Source organism: Pseudorca crassidens, chromosome 4 (assembly GCF_039906515.1).
Source record: "Pseudorca crassidens isolate mPseCra1 chromosome 4, mPseCra1.hap1, whole genome shotgun sequence".
Taxonomy (NCBI): Eukaryota; Metazoa; Chordata; class Mammalia; order Artiodactyla; family Delphinidae; genus Pseudorca; species Pseudorca crassidens.
Window position 1 is genome coordinate 18,368,242 of NC_090299.1, and position 26,518 is coordinate 18,394,759.

Consider the following 26,518-nt stretch of genomic DNA (forward strand, 5'->3'; position numbering starts at 1 on the left):
AAGCTCATGTTCTGCTTGACAAGCCTTTTGCCCTCGCAGGAATCTGTCACCAGATGGGGTAAAGGAGCGTCTTTTTCTAATTCGTGTAAAGGTGCTCCATAGGCTCAGCTAGTGGTGGCCTTGGATACAAATGCCACCAATCTTTCAAACACACAAATCTGACCACAGTATTTCTTATTAAATTCTTCAATGGTTCTCCACGGCTTAAAGGAGAAAAACAAGTCCAGATGATGTGCAAGGTCCTTCACATTTGTCTGACCTACTTTTCCTGCTTTATCACCTACTACTTCCACTCTCAGACTCTTTCTACTCATATTTTAACCTTTAACTGAATCTAGAACACACTATGTTCTTTTATGCATCTCTGCCTTTCTGTATGCCAGGCATGCTCCCCTTTCCGGCCCTACTCTACTTTGGGAACTCCTATTCACCTATTAAGACTCAGATCAACTATCCCCACCTTCAATCCCAGTTAGTGTGAGTTACATCCTCTTCTTTCTCCCCTAGTATTCTGCACATCATTACATCATGCCACATAAAACACATTATACAGAACTTAGTTGTTTATATGTCTTTCCCTCTAAACTGAAGACCTTATTCACAATACCTGGTAAATACTGTAAGTGAATAAACAAAAACATAGTTCCTAACTTCAAGTAGCTTACAATTTTTGTGAAGATGACATCGAGGTAGCTAAAGACAACTGTCAGAAAAGTACATATAAAAAAATGTAGGACTTCCCTGGTGGCGCAGTGGTTGGGAGTCCGCCTGCCAATGCAGGGGACACGGGTTTGTGCCCCAGTCCGGGAGGATCCCACATGCCGCGGAGCGGCTGGGCCTGTGAGCCATGGCCGCTGAGCCTGTGCGAACGGAGCCTGTGCTCCGCGGCAGGAGAGGCCACAACAGTGAGAGGGGCCCGCGTACCACAAAAAAAAAAAAAAAAAAAAAAGTAAAGATGTTTCATATCCGCTATCTACAAGAGCAGGCAAATCTTTATCAAGTTTCAGAGATGTTGAGGGGAACTAGGAAACAGTTTCAAAGATTCTTCTGTTGACTCAGAGGCAGGAAGAGTCTTTCAGGAGGAGTTGAAAGATCCAGGTTCTGGTTCTGGGTCTGTCACTTATTGGCTGTGGGACTTCAGACAAATCAATTGTTTTTGCTTGGCTCTAGTTCTTTTGCTACAGCGGTGTTCTCCTAGTGTTAGGCACTCAGATAACGTATATCAAAAAAAAAAAGTTTAAAACCAGAAGTGTCACTTTAGTGAACGTTAAAACTGATATTTTTGTTCATCAGAATTACTTAGAGTCAACACATAAATCATCCATCCAACATTAATGTCCACTGATTCAGTGGACAGAATGGTTGCTTTGCTGGACTCCAAGAAGTAGAAAACCTGGTTTCTGCCATAGAGAATCTTACAGTTTGTTTGCGGGGGGTGGGGGGGGGAGGGGGGAGGGGGAAGGGGAAGGGACATGAGGTGGCTGCTCATATTAAAATAACCACAAAAATATCCTAAATGCTAAACAAGTGAAACAGAAATCAGAGTAAAGGAGTTCAAAAGGAGAAGCCATTTCTGGGTGGGGCTGTCATGATGGTTTTATGACAAAGCGGTGATTTCAGTAGGTTGTATAAACAAAGAGTACTTTGAAATTTGGGCTAGAGATATAGAATTTTAGGGTAAATGCACAAGAAGGAGTAGAGAGAACAAAGATCTCAAATAAGAACAGCAGACCAGCTAGTGACAACAGCATGATTTCATAGGGCAGTTTCTGATAAGGCGGGACAAGCAGATTGCACGTGTGTCTGCAGGAGGTTGCTAAGTCCTGCAGTGCCCTGCTTCACTCTGAGATAGGAACACTGCTGCTAGCTGCTCTCTATCAGCACTACCCAGGGAGCCTGAGACCAGGCCAAAACGTGTCCTGTCCTGCCTTAGGATCTTTAGTCCTATCTTAGATGTGTTGTTAGGCTTGTCATATAGAGTCAGTCTATGCCAGGTTCTAGTACGTTGATCCTGACTTTTATTTAGATTAGGGAAAACAGTCACAAGAGGCTTCACGTAGGAAGAGTACAGATATCCTACGTGGTTATAATTGCTCCTTCTGTTTTCACTGGGTAGGAGAAAAGAGAGAGGCTATCAGAAGGAATAATAATAAGCAAGATAGAAAAGTAATTTAAGTCTCTCCCTTTATTAGCTATAATAACTCAAGCACAGTGAAAGGAACGCTTCTTGAATTAAAGAGGCACACTGGAAGGTGAATTTTTAATATCAAGCTGGCATGAAGACCTTGAGCTATTATGAGACCCAGGAGGGCCTAGACTACGAAACAGAATTCAGGGCAAGACACATCACTTTAGTAAAATAGAGATAAGTACACTAAATTTACATGAAGTTAAAGCTTTTTGAAAAATTAACATGAAATTATTTAACTTTAACAAATTGCTAGAGCTAGATTCATAAGATGACCCTAAAAATCACCATATAAAGTAGATTTTTACGTTTTGAAGAAAAGACTAAGAGGCAATCTCAATTATTATAAATAATAATTTCAGATAAATTATCTGGTTATTGAGACAATGAAAACTGCCTTATGGCAGCGTCATCCAATACTGTCGTGGTAAATATAAATACTGAACTGATAAAACGAGGAAAGGATGAAGGGAAATAACATTTATGAAGCACTCCTTATGTGTCAGGCCTTGTTTCTTGGTGCTTTTCCATTTATTATCTCATTTAACCCTCAAAACAATTTCAGTCACATAGATATCTTATAAATGAGGAAACTGAGGTTCAAAGAAGTTAAATAACTTGCCTGTAACCACCCAGAGAGAAAAGAGCTACAATTCGATTAAAAGTCTACTCAACTGCAGCATTAACATTCTTTTTTCTCCCCTACTTTATTGCCTCTCTTGAAAGCTGAATTCTCAAATCTTGATATATGAAATAAATGCTATCATTGCCTATATTATTTATAAAATGTACAGGTGATACCTGGCTCTTAGAGAGTTTGTCAGTTTTAATGAGATAATCACTGAAAGGAGGATAACATCCAAATGCAAATAAACATTCAATCCAAATTTTAGATATGAATTGTCAGCCTGTGTCAGCAAATTCCTGTACAGAGAGGAAATGATGGATCTTATCCATCATCTCTGTCCTCAAGCACACGGCACATGGGTAACGGGCCCTGTCATGGCTTCACACGCATAGATTTGTGACTGCTGATTTCCTGGCAGTGGGTAAGATAAACGTTTTCTTAAAGGAACTAGGATAATTTGATATAAGACAAATACATGAAGTGGAATCTGCTACAAATAACTTAAAAAACAAAAATCAAAGACAAAAGAAAACAATAGCTATAACCAAAAAAGACTTTTTATTTCCTCCTGAAGTGAATTCCCATCTGCTTTTAAATGGCAACATGTTTTTCCATTAACTGGGAGCTACAGCCAAGAAGCCAAAGACAATGAGGTTCTGGCCACGGGAGAGCAGCAGGCGGCAGAGATGGCTGAAGGATGCCGCCTGCTTCAGCCGCTCCTTAGAGGCTGCTCCCTAGGGACCACATTCTCTTTTCAGCTGGTGACAAACTTCCTCTTGGGACTCTCCTGAGGATTAAAATAATGCTTTAATTCCCTGTATACCCTCTCCAAGGAGGGAAAATGAAGTAACTCAGAAGGGTAGAAGGAGCTACTTCAAACTCAGGGTGTCTGTAAGCTTTTATGGAACAATGTTGACCTGGCAAAAGCACCAGGTGACAAGAAAATATTTTTAAAAATTAACCCTCCTATCCCAGTCCTTTAATGAGTGCAGTATCATCTCCATCCTAAACATTCTAAACAACTTTTTAATTAAAAATAAAATATTCACTACAGTTAAAATAAACATTTTATGTTTCTAAAAAGCAGTGTCAGCAATTTCCTCATTTCTGGCTCACCCAGCCAAATTCTTGTTCGTATAGCTGATACTGTACAGTCAAATAAAATTAATTTTATGTAATACTGAATATATTACTCTCCCGTGAAGACAATTAACTGAGTCAGTAGTTTCAGTTTTATACCAAAAGTGCCCACAGAGACACCCCAACTCTGAAAAAGAGGCTGTGCCTATAGCAGGGTGCATTGCTACAAGAAGGTTCCTCTATGATAAATGAGAAGGGAAAGTCTATTTTTCCTAAATCTAACTTTTTTTCAGTTCATTAAATGTTTGTTAAGTATGTACTATGTAGTATGTTCTGTGCTGAAGGATATGGCCTTGCTGGGGGAAGAAACAAATTAGTTAAATCAGTGGTAAAGCACTGAGCCTGTAGGTATCAGATGACTGAGGTTCAAGCTTTGAATCTGTTTTACTATTTAAAAACCTATCAGGGACTTCCCCAGTGATGCAGTGATTAAGAATCTGCCTGCCAAAGCAGGGGACACGGGTTAGAGCCCCAGTCTGGGAAGATCACACATGCCTCGGGGCAACTAAGCCTGTGTACCACAACTACTGAAGCCCGGGTGCCTAGCGCCCGTGCTCCGCAACAGGAGAAGCTACCGCAATGAGAAGACTGCTCACCGCAACGAAGAGTAGCCCCCACTCGCTGCAACTAGAGAAAGCCCTTGCAGCAATGAAGACCCAATGCAGCCAAAAAAAAAAAAAAAAAAAATCAAAACTAATTTTGGCTTTCAAACATTGTTGTGCCATTTTAATTCTGATAGAAGAAAAAAAGATGAGAGAGATCTTATATTTTATGTGAAGCTAAGTTTAATCTACCTTAAACTTCCTATTGATTAATTTTGAGACTTTAAAAAGATAATATTTTTCCTCAAACAATAAGGCACCTGTGTGAATTACTTAAATATTCAGACCAAACCCTCCACCCAAAACAAAAAATGTGGAACAAACCTGTCTTGTCCAAACTGAAAAGCCTAGAACTACTAAGATACGGCTCTGGAATAAATGTCTATGAAGTTGTAATAATATACTGATTATAACTAGGACCACAGAAAGATACCCTTCCCTCACCTATGCAATATGGGACATAAAAACGTAAACTGAGGGACAGTATTTTCTGCTACTTTCTCTGTGACTATTTTTAGAAAATCTGATATAAAAATCAATCAGAAATGAATTTGCTTATATTTCAGACTGAATTAGGCATGTACTACATAAGAACTAGTAAGCTGGTACAATAATTCCTGGCACCAAGTGAGTTTTTACCTTTCAGCCAGACAGGACCTCACTGGCTTTGCTTTTTGTTTTGCACTTCTGTGTTACTACCATGAATTATTTCAAAGTGAGAGAGGCATATTTATACCTTGCTAACTACTCTTCCACTTCACTCAACTCAAGTGAAAGATTTATGGTTTCTTTTCCTGCCTACTTCCTGTAAACTGACATATCACATACAGCCCTTGGTCTCACACCAAAAACTAAATTCTAGAAATGCTGGAGCAGTCAGTTAGCAGTAACTGTATGTTCATTTTAACTTAATGGATGGTCATGCCACAGAGATGCTCATAAAGATTATTGTTTCAGACAGGACTTTAAAGGTGAACGCACTTTAACTGCTTCTCAAGCTACTTTCTACATGGATTTTCCACCCCAGTGGAATTTAAAAATTTAAAGGGGGAAAATCAAACATACATAGTTACTAGTTGAAAAAAACAGTGAGTAGATTTGGTATTTATTTTGGTTGTTGTTATTAGCTATGACTACATGATATACTAAATCCAATTCCACATGTAAGTATACCTACAAGACTCTCTGAGTACCGCTAATGATCTGTTATGTGTTAACCTCTTTGGTTTTTACAGAAGACAGATAAAAAATAATAGCAAGCAAAACAGAAGGTGGAGTCCCAGCCTGCTGGATAATTCAGAATGAAAAGAATCTACAGCTTCTTACTTAAGAAAGTATTAATTTCCCAGTACAGACCCATATCAGTGGTATTCAGAAGACATTTCTGTGTTGAGGAATATATAGTCGAAATTTTTCTTAAGACATACATGTAGAAAAGCTGCACAAATAGTTTAATGGAATTTTATTCTGTAAATAAAAACAGCCTAAGTAAAGAGTTGCTAAGGACAGAAAAAATATTTATTTATTTGCCATACTTAGAATTTTCATATTTTCACAGAGGTCTTGCTATTCTTGTTGAGAGTATACTTTTACTATAAGGGCAGACTGGCTGTCACTTCTATGGTTTTTATGAGAGAATCTTTGTAGACTGAGATAATTTTCCCAAATCTTAAAAGATAATAATAAAATCTCTCTGCCAAGTCTTTTGTATTTCAGAGTGCTTACATGATATCTTAATCTCATTTTTATGATCTCTATGAGAAAACAGTAGGGCAAGTTGTACACCATTTCCATTTGATAGGGTAAAGCAATCAAAGTTCAGAGATGTGTATAACTGGTTGGAAGCTGCTGTATCAAAAAGCCCCTAGACTGGCTGAATGGATACAAAAACAAGACCCGTATATATGCTGTCTACAAGAGACCCACTTCAGACCTAGGGACACATACAGACTGAAAGTGAGGGGATGGAAAAAGATATTCCAAGCAAATGGAAATCAAAAGAAAGCTGGAGTAGCAATTCTTATAACAGACAAAATAGACTTCAAAACAAACACTATTGCAAAAGACAAAGAAGGACACTACAAAATGATCAAGGGATCAATCCAAGAAGAAGATATAAAAATTGTAAATATTTATGCACCCAACACAGGAGCACCTCAATACATAAGGCAAATACTAACAGCCATAAAAGGGGAAATCGACAGTAACACAATCATAGTAGGGGACTTTAACACCCCACTTTCACCAATGGACAGATCATCCAAAATGAAAATAAATAAGGAAACAAAAGTTTTAAATGATACATTAAACAAGATGGACTTAATTGATATTTATAGGACATTCCATCCAGAAACAACAGAATAAACATTCTTCTCAAGAGCTCATGGAACATTCTCCAGGATAGATCATATCTTGGGTCACAAATCAAGCCTTGGTAAATTTAAGAAAATCAAAATCATATCAAGTATCTTTTCAGACTACAACGCTATGAGACTAGATATCAATTACAGGAAAAAATCTGTAAGAAATACAAACACATGGAGGCTAAGCAACACACTACATAATAACCAAGAGATCACTGAAGAAATCAATGAGGAAGTCATCTGCCATAGAAACAAATGACAATGAAAACACAATGACCCAAAACCTATGGGATGCAGCAAAAGCAGTTCTAAGGGGGAAGTTTATAGCAATACAATACTACCTTAAGAAACAAGAAACATCTCAAATAAACAATCTAGCCTTACACCTAAAGCAATTAGAGAAAGAAGAACAAAAAACCCCCAAAGTTAGCAGAAGGAAAGATCAGATCAGATCAGGAATAAACGAAAAAGAAATGAAGAAAACGACAGCAAAGATCAATAAAACTAAAAGCTGGTTCCTTGAGAAGATAAACAGAATTGATAAACCATTAGCCATACTTATCAAGAAAAAAAGGGAGAAGACTCAAATCAATAGAATTAGAAATGAGAAAGGAGAAGTAACAACTGACACTGCAGAAATACAAAGGATCCTGAGAGATTACTACAAGGAACTCTATGCCAATAAAATGGACAACCTGAAAGAAATGGACAAATTCTTAGAAATGCACAACCTTCTGAGACTGAACCAGGAAGAAACAGAAAACATGAACAGACCAATCACAAGCACTGAAATTGAAACAGTGATTAAAAATCTTCCAACAAACAAAAGCCCAGGACCAGATGGCTTCATGGGCGAATTCTATCAAACATTTAGAGAACAGCTATCACCTATACTTCTCAAGCTCTTCCAAAATATAGCAGAGGGAGGAACACTCCCAAACTCATTCTACCACCATCACGCTGATACCAAAACCAGACAAAGATGTCACAAAGCAAGAAAACTACAGGCCAATATCACTGATGAACACAGATGCAAAAATCCTCAACAAAATACTAGCAAACAGAATCCAAGAGCACATTAAAAGGATCATACAACATGATCAAGTGGGGTTTATCCCAGGAATGCAAGGATTCTTCAATATATGCAAATCAATCAACGTGATACACCATATTAACAAACTGAAGGAGAAAAACCATATGATCATCTCAATAGATGCAGAGAAAGCTTTCGACAAAATTCAACACCCATTTATGATTAAAAACCCTCCAGAGAATAGGCATAGAGGGAACTTTCCTCAACAGAATAAAGGTCATATATGACAAACCCACAGCCAACATTGTCCTCAATGGTGAAAAACTGAAAGCATTTCCACTAAGATCAGGAACAAGACAAGGTTGCCCACTCTCACCACTATTATTCAACATAGTTTTGGAAGTTTTAGCCACAGCAATCAGAGAAGAAAAAGAAATAAAAGTAATCCAAATTGGAAAAGAAGTAGTAAAGCTGTCACTGTTTGCAGATGACATGATACTATACATAGAGAATCCTAAAGATGCTACCAGAAAACTACTAGAGCTAATCAACTAATCTGGTAAAGTAGCAGGACACAAAATTAATGCACAGAAATCTCTTGCATTCCTATACACTAATGATGAAAAATCTGAAAGTGAAATTAAGAAAACACTCCCATTTACCATTGCAACAAAAAGAATAAAATATCTAGGAATAAACCTACCTAAGGAGACAAAAGACCTGTATGCAGAAAACTATAAGGCACTGATGAGAGAAATTAAAGATGATACATATGGAGAGATATACCATGTTCTTGGATTTGAAGAATCAACATTGTGAAAATGACTCTACTACCCAAAGCAATCTATAGATTCAATGCAATCCCTATCAAACTACCACTGGCATTTTTCACAGAACTAGAACAAAAAATTTCACAATTTGTATTGAAACACAAAAGACTCCGAATAGCCAAAGCAATCTTAAGAAAGAAAAACGGAGCTGGAGGAATCAGGCTCCCTGTTTTCAGACTATACTACAAAACTACAGCAATCAAGACAATATGGTACTGGCACAAAAGCAGAAACATAGATCAATGGAACAGGATAGAAAGCCCAGAGATAAATCCATGCACATATGGTCACCTTATCTTTGATAAAGGAGGCAAGAATATACAGCGGAGAAAAGACAGCCTCTTCAATAAGTGGTGTTGGGAAAAGTGGACAGCTACATGTAAAAGAATGAAATTAGAACACTCCTTAACACCATACACAAAAATAAACTCAAAATGGATTAAAGACCTAAATGTAAGGCCAGACACCATCAAACTCTTAGAGGAAAACATAGGCAGAACACTCTATGACATAAATCACAGCAAGATCCTTTTTGACCCACCTCCTAGAGAAATGGAAATAAAAACAAAAATAAACAAATGGGACCTAATGAAACTTAAAAGCAAAGGAAACTACAATCAAGATGAAAAGACAACCCTCAGAATGGGAGAAAATATTTGCAAATGAAGCAACTGACAAAGGATTAATCTCCAAAACATACAAGCAACTCAGGCAGCTCAATTTCAAAAAAACAAACAACCCAATCCAAAAATGGGCAGAAGACCTAAATAGACATTTCTCCAAAGACAATATATAGATTGCCAACAAACACATGAAAGAATGCTCAACATCATTAATCATTAGAGAAATGCAAATCAAAACTACAATGAGATATCATCTCACACTGGTTAGAATGGCCATCATGAAAAAATCTACAAACAATAAATGCTGGAGAGAGTGTGAAGAAAAGGGAACCCTCTTGCACTGTTGGTGGGAATGTAAACTGATACAGCCACTATGGAGAACAGTATGGAGGTTCCTTAAAAAACTAAAAATAGAACTACCACACAACCCAGCAATCCCACTACTGGGCATATACAATGAGAAAACCATAATTCAAAAAGAGTCACGTACCAAAATGTTCATTGCAGCTCTATTTACAATAGCCAGGACATGGAAGCAACCTACGTGTCCATCAACAGATGAATGGATAAAGAAGATGTGGCACATATATACAATGGAATATGACTCAGGCATAAAAAGGAACGAAACTGAGTTATTTGTAGTGAGGTGGATGGACTGTCATACAGAGTGAAGTCATACAGGCTGTCATACAGAGTGAAGTAAGTCAGAAAGAGAAAAACAAATACCGTATGCTAACACATGTATATGGAATCTAAAAAAAAATAAAGAAAAAAAAATGGTCAGAAGAACCTAGGGGCAAGATGGGAATAAAGATGCAGACCTACTAGAGAATGGACTTCAGGATACGGGGAGGGGGAAGGGTAAGGTAGGACAAAGTGAGAGAGTGGCATGGACATATATACACTACCAAACATAAGGTAGATAGCTACTGGGAAGCAGCCGCATAGCACAGGGAGATCAGCTCGGTGCTTTGTGACCACCTGGAGGGGTGGGATAGGGAGGGTGGGAGGGAGGGAGATGCAAGAGGTAAGAGATATGGGGACATATGTATATGTATTACTGATTCACTTTGTTATAAAGCAGAAACTAACACACCATTGTAAAGCAATTATATTCCAATAAAGATGTTAAAATAAACAAACAAACAAAAACAAAAAGCCCCAAAAGAAGAATCTTCTACTTCTAGTCCAGTGTTCTCTCCACTATATTATGCTGCTTCTCTGAAGACTACATTTTGAGAAATAGATAAGCCAGGTAAAAACAATTTAAATATAATAGAGGCCAGGTAAAATGCAATTTAATTTAGTCAATGTAGTATATTTCCTGTTTTAAGATTACTTAATACACAGTTATTTAAAACAGCTGGCATCAAGCAAGCTTTTCTTTGCTAATGACCCCAAGGCACTGCTTTCTTCCCACCAAGGTATTTTAAGGGGAACTATCTTACCTCTGCTCCTGAATATGTATCTGTTTGGAGGATGAGTTCATTCAGATCAACATCATTACTGATTGGCATAGAGTGAAACTGCAAGTTAAATATTTCCCTTCTTGTTTCTGCATCTGGTAAAGGCACGTAGATGATTCTATCAATTCTTCCAGGCCGCATCAAGGCCTATAAAGAAGAAGGGGCAACAAAGATTAACCAAGCTCAGAATTGATATTCCATATGAAGGAACCCAAGGAAAGAGGATGCCCAGAATCTCATGAATATCTCACTATTATCATAATTAGTAAATAAAACAAGTACTAGAGATTCTAAAGTCTATTTCAAAGATTCAAACAAATAAACAATGTCAGAGTACTTTTGAAAATAGAAAAACAGGATTTCTGAAAGGCTTTTTGCTCCTCAGCAACTGTCAGGTCAGTAAAAGACGACTATTGTCTTTTAAGGAAATGTGTATATGACTTGCATTCATCATATCAAAAGGTTTTTTTTGGTAACTTCCTGCAATAACTCTTCAAATATGGGTTAAGCTGTTTTCAGAGATCCCACAAAATAACATAGCTCAGATCAAAGAATGTTTCTAGAGCTGATGGCAGTCAAATGCACTTCCCTAATATTTATCGAAGGAGAATGCCTGAACTATCTTAGAGCTAATGAAGTCATCTATTCAGAAAAAACTATTGAGCGGTACTATACACCAGAGTTTGTTCTTGGTACTAGGAAACAGCACGAATAAGACAGATAAGTGTAAAACTGACTATAGTGAGAGTTACACGTCTGTGAATATACTAATAACCTTTGAATTCTATATTTTAAGTGGATGAATTTTATGGTATGTAAATTATATCTCCATAAAGCTATTAAGAGAGATATGGGTCAAAAGTGTGCACGTATCTGTGTGTGCTTTGAGGGGATGGGGCAGCTTTTAGTTGGGGTAGTCAGAGAAAGCCTCTTTGAGGAGGTAACTTATGCAGATATCCAAAGGAGACACCCATACAAAGATCTGGGAAAGAGCATTCAAGGTAAAAGAAACCTCAAGTACAAAGGCACAGATGACTGGCATGTTCCAGAGACAGAAAAAACCCACTGTGGTAGAAACAGTGAATAAAATGAAAAGACATAGGAAATGAGGTTAGAGAGATAGTCACAGGCAGATTATGAGGTCTTAAACAACATGGTGAAGAGTCTGGACTGCATTCTATTTGCAATGAGAAGCCACTGGAAGGTTTTAAGTAGGAAGGTGAAATGGTAAGGTTTACAAGCAAAGATCATTCTTGTGGGACAAAAAAAGGTCTAGTAAGAGTCCAGTAAGGAAAGAAAAGAGAAGATGGGGTAGAAAAAAATATTTGAAGAAGAGGCTGAAAATTCCCCCAAATTGGTAAACCATAAATTCACAAAATCAAGAAGCTCAGTGAATTTCAAACAAAATAAATACAAAGAAAACCATACATGAACACATTATAGTCAAACTGCTGAAAAGCAAAGATAAAATCTTAACTGCTGCCAGAGTGAATACAGGGAACAATGATTTGAATCACCAATGACTCTCAATTAAAACAATGGAGGGCAGAAACCAGTAGAACAACATCTTTAAAGTGTTGAAAGAATAAAAATGTCACCCCAGAATTCTATTCCCAGTGAAAGTACTCTTCAATAACGAAGGAAAAATAAAGTCATTTTTAGATAAAAGAAAACCAAGGAAATCTGTTTCCAGTAGATCTGCATTACAGAAAATGCTAAATGAAGTTCTTTAGGTTGAAGGGAAATGACATGAGATGGAAAATTGAATCTTCAGGAAGAAATCAAAAGGATTAGAAATGATATACCCCCAAAATGTAGACTCCTTCCATCTCCAAAAAAATTACTCTTCTTGCTGGCATAATCAGAAACAGCACTCCTTGAATATTTAGGAGATACTTATAAACAGTGAAAAACAGCACATTTCTATATGTGTACTTATGAATATGAAGTATCCAGAAAGAAGATGTGATAGAATACAGAAAGTAAGGAAGATAAGAACTTAGACATGAACCTCTTTTAATTATAAAAACTAAAACAACAAGAACAACAAACCTCCAAATCCTGAAAATGTAGCTGGGCCATACATTAAACATTACAGAAAATACAAACATTGAAACCTCATATGGTTGCTCTGTGGGACTTAGTTCTTAAGGAACTGGTGAAAAAATGATGATATTCTGTGAGTAATAAACTGTCCTCTGTCTCTGACTCAGGGGTCTCAAGCCTTTTGCCAGATTCTATGAAATTGTGGCAGACTAACTTGTTAGCTTTCAAATAGGGTAAAGTCTCGGAACCTTCATATTTCTTAATACATATGTTCCTAATAACGGAGCCTCAACATATATAAAGCAAAAATTGACAGGTTTAAAAAGATAAATATATATAATTCCACAATCATAATAGGAGATTTTAACTTTCCTCTCTTAGCATTGATGGAACTAGAAAACAAATCAGTAAGACAGAGAGGATCTAACAAGACCATCAATCATCTTGACCTAATTGATATTTATTTATAGGGCGCTATGCCCAACAACTGCAGAACACATATTCTTTTCAAGTACACTTGGTATATTCACCAAGACAGCCCATATGATAAGCCATAAAACAAAACTCAACAAATTCAAAAGGACTGAAATCATACAGAGTAGAACTCTATGAGAAGAGTAAGTTAGACATGAATAAAAATAGGACATAGAGGAAAACCCCAAACACACTGGAAATTAAACAACATACTTCTAAATAAACCATGGGTCAAAGAAGGTATCACAAAGGAAATGAGAAAATGTTTCAAGTTGAATGATAATGAAAATCTAACGTATGAAGATTTGTGGAATATAGTTAAAGCAGTGCTTAGAGGCAATTTTATAACTTTAAATGCTTATAGTAGGAAAGAAGTCTAAAAGCAATGACCTAAGTTTCAAGAGTAGGTACAGGAAGGAAATAATGAACATGAGAGCAGAAATCAATGAAATGGGAAACAAACAAGAGAGAAAATCAAAGGCAAGTGTAGTTTTCTACAAAGATTTAAAAAATTGATTAAATTCTAGCTAGACTGAACAAGGATAGAGAGAACAAATCATCAACATCAGAAATGAAAGAAGGGTTATCACTACAGATCCTAAAGACAGTAAATGGATAATAATAGAATATTATAAACAACTTTATGATGATAAAAAGAAACAAATTTCTTGAAAAATTCAGGTACAAAATGGACACAAAATGAAACAGAAAATCAGAATAGCCCTACATTTATTTTTAAAAATGAAACTGAACTCATCAAAAAATTGAATCCACCGTAACCAACCTTTCCACTAACACATTATTGACCAGGGGATTTTTGCAGAAACTAACGCCTGTGGCTGTTAATACGTCTCCAGTCAAAAATGTGTTAAGAAAAATCCAAGCCCATATGATTTCCCTTCTGAATTTTACCAACGAAGAAATAACATCAAAATTATACAATCACTTTAGAATACAGAGACGGGAACACGTCTCAACTTGTTTTATAAAGCCAGCATAATACTAACTCCAAAACCTGACAAAGATACTACAAAAATTGAAGATTACAGATTAATGACACCTTCATAAATATAGACCTAAAAATCCTTTAAAAACATTGGCAAATAGAATCTAACAATATATAAAATGGATAAATCATCATAACCAAGTAAGAATTATCCCCGGAATGCAAGGTTAGTTTAACACTCAAAATCCAATGAATATAATTCACCACAGTAAACAGAATAAAGGAGAAAAACAATATGATCATTTAATATGTGCAGAAAAAACAAATGACAAAGTTTAAGATCTACTCAAAATAAGAAAACTCTCAGGATCTGGAGGAAGATGGCGGAAGAGTAAGACGCGGAGATCACCTTCCTCTCCACAGATACACCAGAAATACATCTACACGTGGAACAACTCCTACAGAACACCTACTGAAGGCTGGCAGAAGACCTCAGACCTCCCAAAAGGCAAGAAACTCCCCACGTACCTGGGTAGGGCAAAAGAAAAAAAGAATAAACAGAGACAAAAGGATAGGGACGGCACCTGCACCAGTGGGAGGGAGCTGTGAAGGAGGAAAAGTTTCCACACACTAGGAAGCCCCTTCGTGGGCGGAGACTGCGGGAGGCGGAGGGGGGAGCTTCGAAGCCGCGGAGGAGTGCACAGCAACGGGTGCGGAGGGCAAAGCGGGGAGATTCCCGCACAGAGGATCGGTGCTGACCGGCACTCACCAGCCCGAGAGGCTTGTCTGCTCACCCGCCGGGACGGGCGGGGCTGCGAGCTGAGGCTCTGAGGCTCGGGTTTCGGTTTCGGACGGAGCGCAGGGAGAGGACTGGGATTGGCGGCTCAAACACAGCCTGAAGGGGTTAGTGCACCAAGGCTAGCCGGGAGGGAGTCCGGGGAAAAGCCTGCACCTGCCGAAGAGGCAAGAGACTTTTTCTTCCCTCTTTGTTTCCTGGTGCGTGAGGAGAGGGGTTTAAGAACGCTGCTTAAAGGAACTCCAGAGACGGGCGCGAGCCGCGGCTAAAAGCGCGAACCCCAGAGACGGGCGCGAGCCGCGGCTGAAAGCGCGGACCCCAGAGACGGGCGCGAGCCGCGGCTGAAAGCGCGGACCCCAGAGACGGGCGCGAACCGCGGCTGAAAGCGCGGACCCCAGAGACGGGCGCGAGCCGCGGCTGAGGGCGCGGACTCCAGAGACGGGCGCAAGCCGCGGCTGGAGGCGCGGACCCCAGAGGCGGGCGGGAGACGTTGGGGCTGCTGCTGCCGCCACCAAGGGGCCTGTGTGCGAGCGCAGGTCGCTCTCCACTCCCCTCTTCCGCGGAGCCTGTGCAGCCCGCCACTGCCGGGTTCCCGGGATCCGGGGACGACTTCCCCGGGAGAGCGCACGGCGGGCCTCGGGCTGGTGCAGGGTCACGCTGGACTTTGCCGCCGCAGGCCCGCCCCGCATTCCGTGCCCCTCCCTCCCCGCCGGCCTCAGTACGCCAGAACTCCCGAATCAGCGGCTCCTTTAACCCCGTCCTGTCTGAGCAAAAAACAGACGCCCTCCAGCGACCTACACGCAGAGGCAGGGCCAAATCCAAAGCTGAGCCCCTGTGAGCTGTGAGAACAAAGAAGAGAAAGGGAAATCTCTCCAGCAGCCTCAGAAGCAGCGGATTAAAGCTCCACAATCAACTTGATGTACCTGCATCTGTGGAATACATGAATAGACAGCCAATCATCCCAAATTGAGGAGGTGGACTTTGGGAGCAAGATCTATGATTTTTTTCCCTATTCCTCTTTTTGTGAATGTGTATGTGTATGCTTCTGTGTGAGATCTTGTCTGTATAGTCTTGCTTCCACCATTTGTCCTAGGGTTCTATCCGTCCATGGTTTTTTCTTAAAATTTTTTTCTTAATAATTAATTTTAAGAACGTTATTATACTTTACCTTCGTCCTTTCTTTCTTTCTTTCTTTCCTTCCTTCCTTCCCTCCTTTAGACAACGAATCATCCCAAATTGAGGAGGTGGTCTCTGACAGCAAGATTTATGATTTTTCCCCCTTTACCTCTTTTTGTGAGGGTGTATGTGTACGCTTCTGTGTAAGACTTTGTCTGTATAGCTTTGCTTCCAACATTTGTCCTAAGGTTCTATCCGTCCCTTTTTTTTTTCTAATTAAGAATTTTTTAATTCAATAACTTTATTATACTTTATTTTATTTTTACTGTATCTTCTTTCTTTCTGTTTTTCCTTCTTTCCCTCCTTCCTTCCTCCCTCCCTCCCTCCCTCCTTTCGTTCCTTCTTGCCTTCTTTCCTTCTTTGCTTCTTTCTTTCTTTCTTCCTTCCTTCCTTCCTTCCCTCCTTCCTTCCCTCCTTTCCTTCTTTCTTTCCTCATACTCCCACTAATTCCCTCTACTTTTTCTCCCTTTTATTCTGAGCCGTGTGGATGAAAGGCTCTTGGTGCTCCAGCCAGGAGTCAGGGCTCTGCCTCTGAGGTAGGAGAGCCAACTTCAGGACACTGGTCCACAAGAGACCTCCCAGCTCCACATAATATCAAACAGCGAAAATCTCCCAGAGACCTCCATCTTAACACCAGCACCCAGCTTCACTCAACGACCAGCAAGCCACAGTGCTGGACAACCTGTGCCAAACAACTAGCAAAACAGGAACACAATGCCACCCATTAGCAGAGAGGCTGCCTAAAATCATAATAAGGCCACAGACACCCCAAAACACACCACCAGACGTGAACCTGCCCACTAGAGAGACAAGATCCAGCCTCATCCACCACAACACAGGCACTAGTCCCCTCCACCAGGAAGCCTACACAACCCACTGAACCAACCTTAGCCACTGGAGACAGACATCAAAAACAGGAGGAACTACGAACCTGCAGCCTGCAAAAAGGAGACCCCAAACACAGTAAGATAAGCAAAATGAGAAAACAGAAAAACACACAGCAGATGAAGGAGCAAGATAAAAACCCACCAGACCTAACAAATGAAGAGGAAATAGGCAGTCTACCTGAAAAAGAATTCAGAGTAATGATAGTAAGGTTGATCCGAAATGTTGGAGATAGAATGGACAATAGAATGGACAAAATGCAAGAATCAGTTAACAAGGACCTAGAAGAACTAAAGATGAAACAAGCAACGATGAACAACACAATAAATGAAATTAAAAATACTCTAGATGGGATCAATAGCAGAATAACTGAGGCAGAAGAACGGATAAGTGACCTGGAAGATAAAATAGTGGAAATAACTACTGCAGAGCAGAATAAAGAAAAAAGAATGAAAAGAACTGAGGACAGTCTCAGAGACCTCTGGGACAACATTAAACGCACCAACATTCGAATTATAGGGGTTCCAGAAGAAGAAGAGAAAAAGAAAGGGACTGAGAAAATATTTGAAGAGATTATAGTTGAAAACTTCCCTAATATGGGAAAGGAAATAGTTAATCAAGTCCAGGAAGCACAGAGAGTCCCATACAGGATAAATACAAGGAGAAATACGCCAAGACACATATTAATCAAACTGTCAAAAATTAAATACAAAGAAAGCATATTAAAAGCAGCAAGGGAAAAACAACAAATAACACATAATGGAATCCCCATAAGGTTAACAGCTGATCTCTCAGCAGAAACCCTACAAGCCAGAAGGGAGTGGCAGGACATACTGAAAGTGATGAAGGAGAAAAACCTGCAACCAAGACTACTCTACCCAGCAAGGATCTCATTCAGATTTGATGGAGAAATTAAAACCTTTACAGACAAGCAAAAGCTGAGAGAGTTCAGCACCACCAAACCAGCTTTACAACAAATGCTAAAGGATCTTCTCTAGGCAAGAAACACAAGAGAAGGAAAAGACCTATAATAACGAACCCAAAACAATATAGAAAATGGGAATAGGAACATACATATCGATAATTACCTTAAATGTAAATGGACTAAATGCTCCCACCAAAAGACACAGATTAGCTGAATGGATACAAAAACAAGACCCTTACATATGCTGTCTACAAGAGACCCACTTCAGACCTAGAGACACATACAGACTAAAAGTAAGGGGATGGAAAAATATATTCCATGCAAATGGAAACCAAAAGAAAGCTGGAGTAGCAATTCTCATATCAGACAAAATAGACTTTAAAATAAGGACTATTAAAAGAGACAAAGAAGGACACTACATAATGATCAAGGGATCGATCCAAGAAGAAGATATAACAATTGTAAATATTTATGCACCCAACATAGGAGCACCTCAATACATAAGGCAAATACTAACAGCCATAAAAGGGGAAATCGACGGTAACACATTCATAGTAGGGGACTTAAACACCCCACTTTCACCCAAGGACAGATCATCCAAAATGAAAATAAATAAGGAAACACAAGCTTTAAATGATACATTAAACAAGATGGACTTAATTGATATTTATAGGACACTCCATCCAAAAACAACAGAATACACATTTTTCTCAAGTGCTCATGGAACATTCTCCAGGATAGATCATATCTTGGGACAGAAATCAAGCCTTGGCAAATTTAAGAAAATTGAAATTGTATCAAGTATCTTTTCTGACCACAACGCCATGAGACTAGATATCAATTACAGGAAAAGATCTGTAAAAAATACAAACACATGGAGGCTAAACAATACACTACTTAATAATGAAGTGATCACTGAAAAAATCAAAGAGGAAATCAAAAAATACCTAGAAACAAATGACAATGGAGACACAACGACCCAAAACCTGTGGGATGCAGCAAAAGCAGTTCTAAGGGGGAAGTTTATAGCAATACAAGCCCACCTTAAGAAGCAGGAAACATCTCGAATAAACAACCTAACCTTGCACCTCAAGCAATTAGAGAAAGAAGAACAAAAAAACCCCAAAGTTAGCAGAAGGAAAGATATCATAAAAATCAGATCAGAAATAAATGAAAAAGAAATGAAGGAAATAGCAAAGATCAATAAAACTAAAAGCTGGTTCTTTGAGAAGATAAACAAAATAGATAAACCACTAGCCAGACTCATCAAGGAAAAAAGGGAGAAGACTCAAATCAATAGAATTAGAAATGAAAAAGGAGAGGTAACAACTGACACTGCAGAAATAAAAGAGATCATGAGAGATTACTACAAGCAACTCTATGCCAATAAAATGGACAATCTGGAAGAAATGGACAAATTCTTAGAAAAGCACAACCTGCCAAGACTGAATCAGGAAGAAATAGAAAATATGAACAGACCAATCACAAGCACTGAAATTGAAACTGTGATTAAAAATCTTCCAACAAAGAAAAGCCCAGGACCAGATGGCTTCACAGGCGAATTCTATCAAACATTTAGAGAAGAGCTAACACCTATCCTTCTCAAACTCTTCCAAAATATAGCAGAGGGAGGAACACTCCCAAACTCATTCTACGAGGCCACCATCACCTTGATACCAAAACCAGGCAAGGATGTCACAAAGAAAGAAAACTACAGACCAATATCACTGATGAACATAGATGCAAAAATCCTCAACAAAATACTAGCAAACAGAATCCAACAGCACATTAAAAGGATCATACACCATGATCAAGTGGGGTTTATTCCAGGAATGCAAGGATTCTTCAATATATGCAAATCTATCAATGTGATAAACCATATTAACAAATTGAAGGAGAAAAACCATATGATCATCTCAATAGATGCAGAGAAAGCTTTTGACAAAATTCAACACCCATTTATGATAAAAACCCTGCAGAAAGTAGGCATAGAGGGAACTTTCCTCAACATAATAAAGGCCATATACGACAAGCCCACAGCAAACATCATCCTCAATGGTGAAAAACTGAAAGCATTTCCACTAAGATCAGGAACAAGACAAGGGTGCCCACTCTCACCACTCTTATTCAACATAGTTTTGGAAGTTTTAGCCACAGCAATCAGAGAAGAGAAGGAAATAAAAGGAATCCAAATTGGAAAAGAAGAAGTAAAGCTGTCACTGTTTGCAGATGACATGATCCTATACATAGAGAATCCTAAAGATGCTACCAGAAAACTACTAGAGCTAATCAATGAATTTGGTAAAGTAGCAGGATACAAAATTAATGCACAGAAATCTCTGGCATTCTTATATACTAATGATGAAAAATCTGAAAGTGAAATCAAGAAAACACTCCCATTTACCATTGCAACAAAAAGAATAAAATATCTAGGAATAAACCTACCTAAGGAGACAAAAGACCTGTATGCAGAAAACTATAAGACACTGATGAAAGAAATGAAAGATGATACAAATAGATGGAGACATATACCATGTTCTTGGATTTGAAGAATCAACATTGTGAAAATGACTCTACTACCCAAAGCAATCTATAGATTCAATGCAATCCCTATCAAACTACCACTGGCATTTTTCACAGAACTAGAACAAAAAATTTCGCAATCTGTATGGAAACACAAAAGACCCTGAATAGCCAAAGCAATCTTGAGAACGAAAAAAGGAACCGGAGGAATCAGGCTCCCTGACTTCAGACTATACTACAAAGCTACAGTTATCAAGACGGTATGGTACTGGCACAAAAACAGAAAGATAGATCAATGGAACAGGATAGAAAGCCCAGAGATAAACCCATGCACATATGGACACCTTATCTTTGATAAAGGTGGCAGGAATGTACAGTGGAAAAAGGACAGCCTCTTCAATAAGTGGTGCTGGGAAAACTGGACAGGTACATGTAAAAGAATGAAATTAGAACACTCCCTAACACCATACACAAAAATAAGCTCAAAATGGATTAAAGATCTAAATATAAGGCCAGAAACTATCAAACTCTTAGAGGAAAACATAGGCAGAACACTCTATGACATAAATCACAGCAAGATTCTTTCTGACCCACCCCCTAGAGTAATGGAAATAAAAACAAAAATAAACAAATGGGACCTAATGAAACTTCAAAGCTTTTGCACAGCAAAGGAAACCATAAACAAGACCAAAAGACAACCCTCAGAATGGGAGAAAATATTTGCAAATGAAGCAACTGACAAAGGATTAATCTCCAAAATTTACAAGCAGCTCATGCAGCTCAACAACAAAAAAACAAACAACCCAATCCAAAAATGGGCAGAAGACCTAAATAGACATTTCTCCAAAGAAGATATACAGACTGCCAACAAACACATGAAAGAATGCTCAACATCATTAATCATTAGAGAAATGCAAATCAAAACTACAATGAGATATCATCTCACACCAGTCAGAATGGCCATCATCAAAAAATCTAGAAACAATAAATGCTGGAGAGGGTGTGGAGAAAAGGGAACCCTCTTGCACTGCTGGTGGGAATGTGAATTGGTTCAGCCACTATGGAGAACAGTATGGAGGTTCCTTAAAAAACTACAAATAGAACTACCATATGACCCAGCAATCCCACTACTGGGCATATACCCTGAGAAAACCATAATTCAAAGAGTCATGGACCAAAATGTTCATCGCAGCTCTATTTACAATAGCCTGGAGATGGAAACAACCTAAGTGCCCATCATCGGATGAATGGATAAAGAAGATGTGGCACATATATACAATGGAATATTACTCAGCCATAAAAAGAAACGAAATTGAGCTATTTGTAATGAGGTGGATAGACCTAGAGTCTGTCATACACAGTGAAGTAAGTCAGAAAGAAAAAGACTAATACAGTATGCTAACACATATATATGGAATTTAAGAAAAAAAAATGTCATGAAGAACCTAGGGGTAAGGCAGGAATAAAGACGCAGACCTCCTAGAGAATGGACTTGAGGTTATGGGGAGGGGGAAGGGTGAGCTGTGACGGGGCGAGAGAGAGTCATGGACATATACACACTAACAAACGTAGTAAGGTAGATAGCTAGTGGGAAGCAGCCGCATGGCACAGGGATATTGGCTCGGTGCTTTGTGACAGCCTGGAGGGGTGGGATAGGGAGGGTGGGAGGGAGGGAGACGCAAGAGGGAAGACATATGGGAACATTTGTATATGTATAACTGATTCACTTTGTTATAAAGCAGAAACTAACACACCATTGTAAAGTAATTATACCCCAATAAAGATGTTAAAAAAAAAAAAAAAGAAAAAAAAAAAAGAAAAAAAAAATAGAAAACTCTCAGCAAACTAGGAACAGAAGGGAACTTCTTCAATATAATAAATGGTATTACAAAAACCTACAGGTAGGGCTTCCCTTGTGGCACAGCAGTTGAGAATCCACCTGCCAATGCAGGGGACATGGGTTTGATCCCTGGTCCAGGAAGATCCCACATGTCGCGGAACAACTAAGCCCGTGAGCCACAACTACTGAGCCTGTGTGCTGCAACTACTGAAGTCCGTGTGCCTAGAGCCTGTGCTCCACAACAAGAGAAGCCATCACAGTGAGAAGCCCGTGCACTTCAACGAAGAGTAGCCCTGCTCGCCACAACTAGAGAAAGCCTGCACACAGCAATGAAGACCCAATACAGCCAAAAATAAATAAATAAATAAAAGTAAAATAAAATAAAATAAAAAAACCTACAGGTAACATCACATCGTAATTGTCAAAGTATCTAATGTTTTATACCTAAGATCAAGAACAAGGTAAAAAACACCACTTTCACCAAACATTATAATAGAGATACTAGCCTTTGCGATAAGGTGAAACCAGAGTAGGGAGGGTATGGGGGGAAGAAAGTATAGAACTTGGAAGAGTAAAAAGTAAAACTATCCTCATTTGTAGATAACATGAGAGTTTATATAAAACTCCTACGGAATCTACAAAACAACTAATAGCAAGATTACAGGATACAAGTTTAATACTAGAAAAAATGTATTAAGCAGCAAACTAACTAGAAAATGAAGTTTAAAAAATCCAATTTATGGAAATATATAAAAAATATAAAAGACAGGAATAAAAATAACAAAAGAATGCTTCACTGAAAACTACAGAGCACTGTTGAGAGAAATTAAACAAGACCTATTTAAACAGAGAGATATACCATGTTCATTGGAAGACGCAGAATTATGAAGATATTCTTTCTTTCCAAATTTATCTATAGACTCAATGCAATTCCAATCAAAATTACACAAAGACTTTTTTAAAAAGTGACAAACTGATTATAAAATTTATATGGAAATGCAAATGACTGAGAATAGTGAAAGCAACCTAAAAAAAGAACAAAGTTGAAGGACTTACCTGACTTCAAAACTTACAACGCTAATAGAGAAACAAGATAGTGTAATAAGGTCTAGAAGACAGAAATAAAAGATTAATAGAACAGAATAAGGAATTCATATTGATTTTTATTATTAATGCATTCAATGAGGAAAGGAAAGTATTTTAAGAAATGATGCTCAAAAAAAAAAAAAAAAAAAAAAAAGAAATGATGCTCAACAACTACTCATATTTTTAAAATGAACATTGACCCCTACCTCACCCTATATACTCAAAAATTAACTTGAGATGGATCATAAATCTCAGTGTAAGAGATAAAACTACAAACTTCTAGAAGTATAAACGAAAAAAATTGATAAACTGGTCTTTATAAAAATAAACGCTTCTTCTCTTCTAAAGATACCTTTAAGAAGATAAAAAGGCAAGCCACAGACTGGGATAAAATATTCACAATAGTTATATCTGACAAAAAACTTGTATCCAAGTATAAAAAGAACACTTAAAATTCAGTGATAAGAAAATAAACAACCCAATAGAAAGTAGGCAAAAAAATCTGAACAGATTCAGATACAAGAAGTTATAGGGTTGGCAAGTAAGTGTTGAGTAAAAAGCTGCTCAGGGGCTTCCCTGGTGGTGCAGTGGTTAAGAATCTGCCTGCCAATGTAGGGGACATGGGTTCGAGCCCTGGTCTGGGAAGATCCCACATGCCGCGGAGCAACTAAGCCCGTGAGGCACAACTACTGAGCCTGCAGGTCTAGAGCCTGTGTTCTGCAACAAGAGAAGCCACTACAATGAGAAGCCCAAGCACCGCGATGAAGAGTAGCCCCTGCTCGCCGCAACTAGAGAAAGCCCGCGCACAGAAACGAAAACCCAACACAGCCAAAAATAAATAAATAAATTAATTAATTAAAAAAAAAAGCTGCTCAGAATCATTGGTCATCAGATCAATGCAAATTTAAGCCACAATGAGATATCATTACCTTCTCATAACAATGACTAAAACTAAAGACACTGACATCACCAAAGACTGCATAAGGATATGGAGAAACTAGAACTTTTACACTCTTAATGGGAACATAAAACAGTACAACTACTTTGGAAAACTGGCAGTTTCTTAGAAAGTTCCCCACCATAACAACCCAGCTACTCTACTACTAGGTATTTATCTGAGAGGAACAAAAACGTATAGCCATGCAGATCTGTACATAGATGTTCATAGCAGCTTTGTTCACAATAGCCCCAAGCTGTAAATAATCCAAATGTCTACCATTTCATGAATGAACAAAATATGTATTTATATATAATAGAATACCACTCGGCAATAAAAAAGAAAAACTACTGATACACTCAATAACATGCACAAGTCTCAAAATCATTGTGCGGAGTTAAAGAGGCCAGACATTGAAAAATACATACTATAAATTCCATTTATATAAGATACTTAAAAATTCAATCTAATCTATACAAAAAGCAGACAAGTGGTTGTTTGGAGCCTAGGGTAGAGGGAAAGATGGATTGCCAAGGAGCAAAAGGAACCTTTTAGGTTGACTGAAATGTTCTATTACATCTGGATTGCAGAGGTCGCTTCACAGGTTCACATATAGTATATATGTAAATTAGCTGAATTGTACACTTTAAGTTGATGCAGTTTATTGTGTGTAAATTATAACTAAATAAAGTTGTTTAAACTTGCATTTGTTAGGTTCTCAGTGTTATACATCAGTAAACTTAAGGGCATTAGAGATGTTTTCAGATCTTCTCTATCTAAAAAGATTATCTTCTTGGACTCTCTCCCTCTTTTTTTAAAATTACCTTATATTTATGTTTAGAGTTCCAAACAGAACGTTAAAACTCATGGAGTCCATACCATATATCTTATACAGGTGTCTCATAAAATGCTTGGGTAAATGTTAGCAGATATAATGAAAAAAAGGATTTTCTTGTTAAAATAAGTTAGGGAGACACTGGGTAGAAACAAAATTAAACAGGTTTCTATATGCAGGAATTTTTGGAGCCGATATTAATGGATATGAAAAATCTCCAAGAGAGAGCTGCAGAGCAGATAGAAATTCTAACCCACATTCTAATCACAGAACATCTCAAAAGCTAACATTACATTTCCACTTTGAAAAATGCTGCTGTATACTTTTTGCACATATCACAATACCTAGAACATGCTGAGCGTTTATCAAATATCTATTAATTCTTAAGTCATGTACAAATTAGCCAGCAAAAATCAATTAACAAGTGCATAGTAAACACAGTGCCTTTGTTTAAAAATGAATGCTTTAATTATTTTCAGACTATTCCCCACACCTAACATTAGTTCATTAGGTAGAAATGATGCAAGATCATCTTCCTTGAAATGTACTTTATCATAGAATTCAAAACTGCATTTCAATCATGGGGATCACTTCCTCCCTACCTAAAACAAATATATACAGGATTTAGGAAACTAGGATGATACCAGTAAACATATTTTTTCAAATTATTAAAAATATTATCTAAGATGAATAACATTAATATTTATATAGCTCTTAAGAATCTATAAAGCAATTTTCACATAGTGTATTTCATTTAATATGACTCTAAATTCTGTGAATTAGATATACCCCCGTTAAGAAAAAGAAAATGAGGCCCAAGATCATGCAATAAATGACAGAAATTGAACTGAAATCAGGAGGTCTCTGAATATTGAATCATACCTTTTCTACTTTACTATCTTGCCAGTAAAATATGATACTCAGTATCAATGGACAAAGAAAAAAAAATTCTTGTTCTGAAATATGACACAGGTAACACAATAAATTTAAATATTTCTTTCATCAAAAAAATTATTACACAGCTACTCTGTGCCAGGCTCTGTTTTAGCTGCTGGGGATACAGCTGCGAATGGCTTGATTAGTTTTTTAAAGTTGAGGTTATCCTTTTCACCTTTCTGGGAAAACTAGTCATTCTAGGCTATTTTAAAATTTCCTTTCTAATAGCTGCAAGAACAA

At 37.9% G+C, this 26,518-nt stretch overlaps 1 protein-coding gene across 4 annotated transcripts in view; it reads right to left on the minus strand.

Moving 5' to 3' along the window:
- The window catches only part of AFG2A (AFG2 AAA ATPase homolog A), a 348,590-nt gene that overhangs the window by 52,490 nt on the left and 269,582 nt on the right, over positions 1–26,518 (minus strand). For 3 of the 4 annotated variants that reach the window (XM_067735128.1, XM_067735129.1, XM_067735131.1), the window contains one exon: positions 10,856–11,020. The exons of the other annotated variant lie outside the window; for it this stretch is intronic. In XM_067735128.1, coding sequence (XP_067591229.1) covers positions 10,856–11,020 — 165 coding nt within the window. The remainder of the gene's footprint in view (positions 1–10,855; positions 11,021–26,518) is intronic. 4 annotated transcript variants of the gene reach the window in all.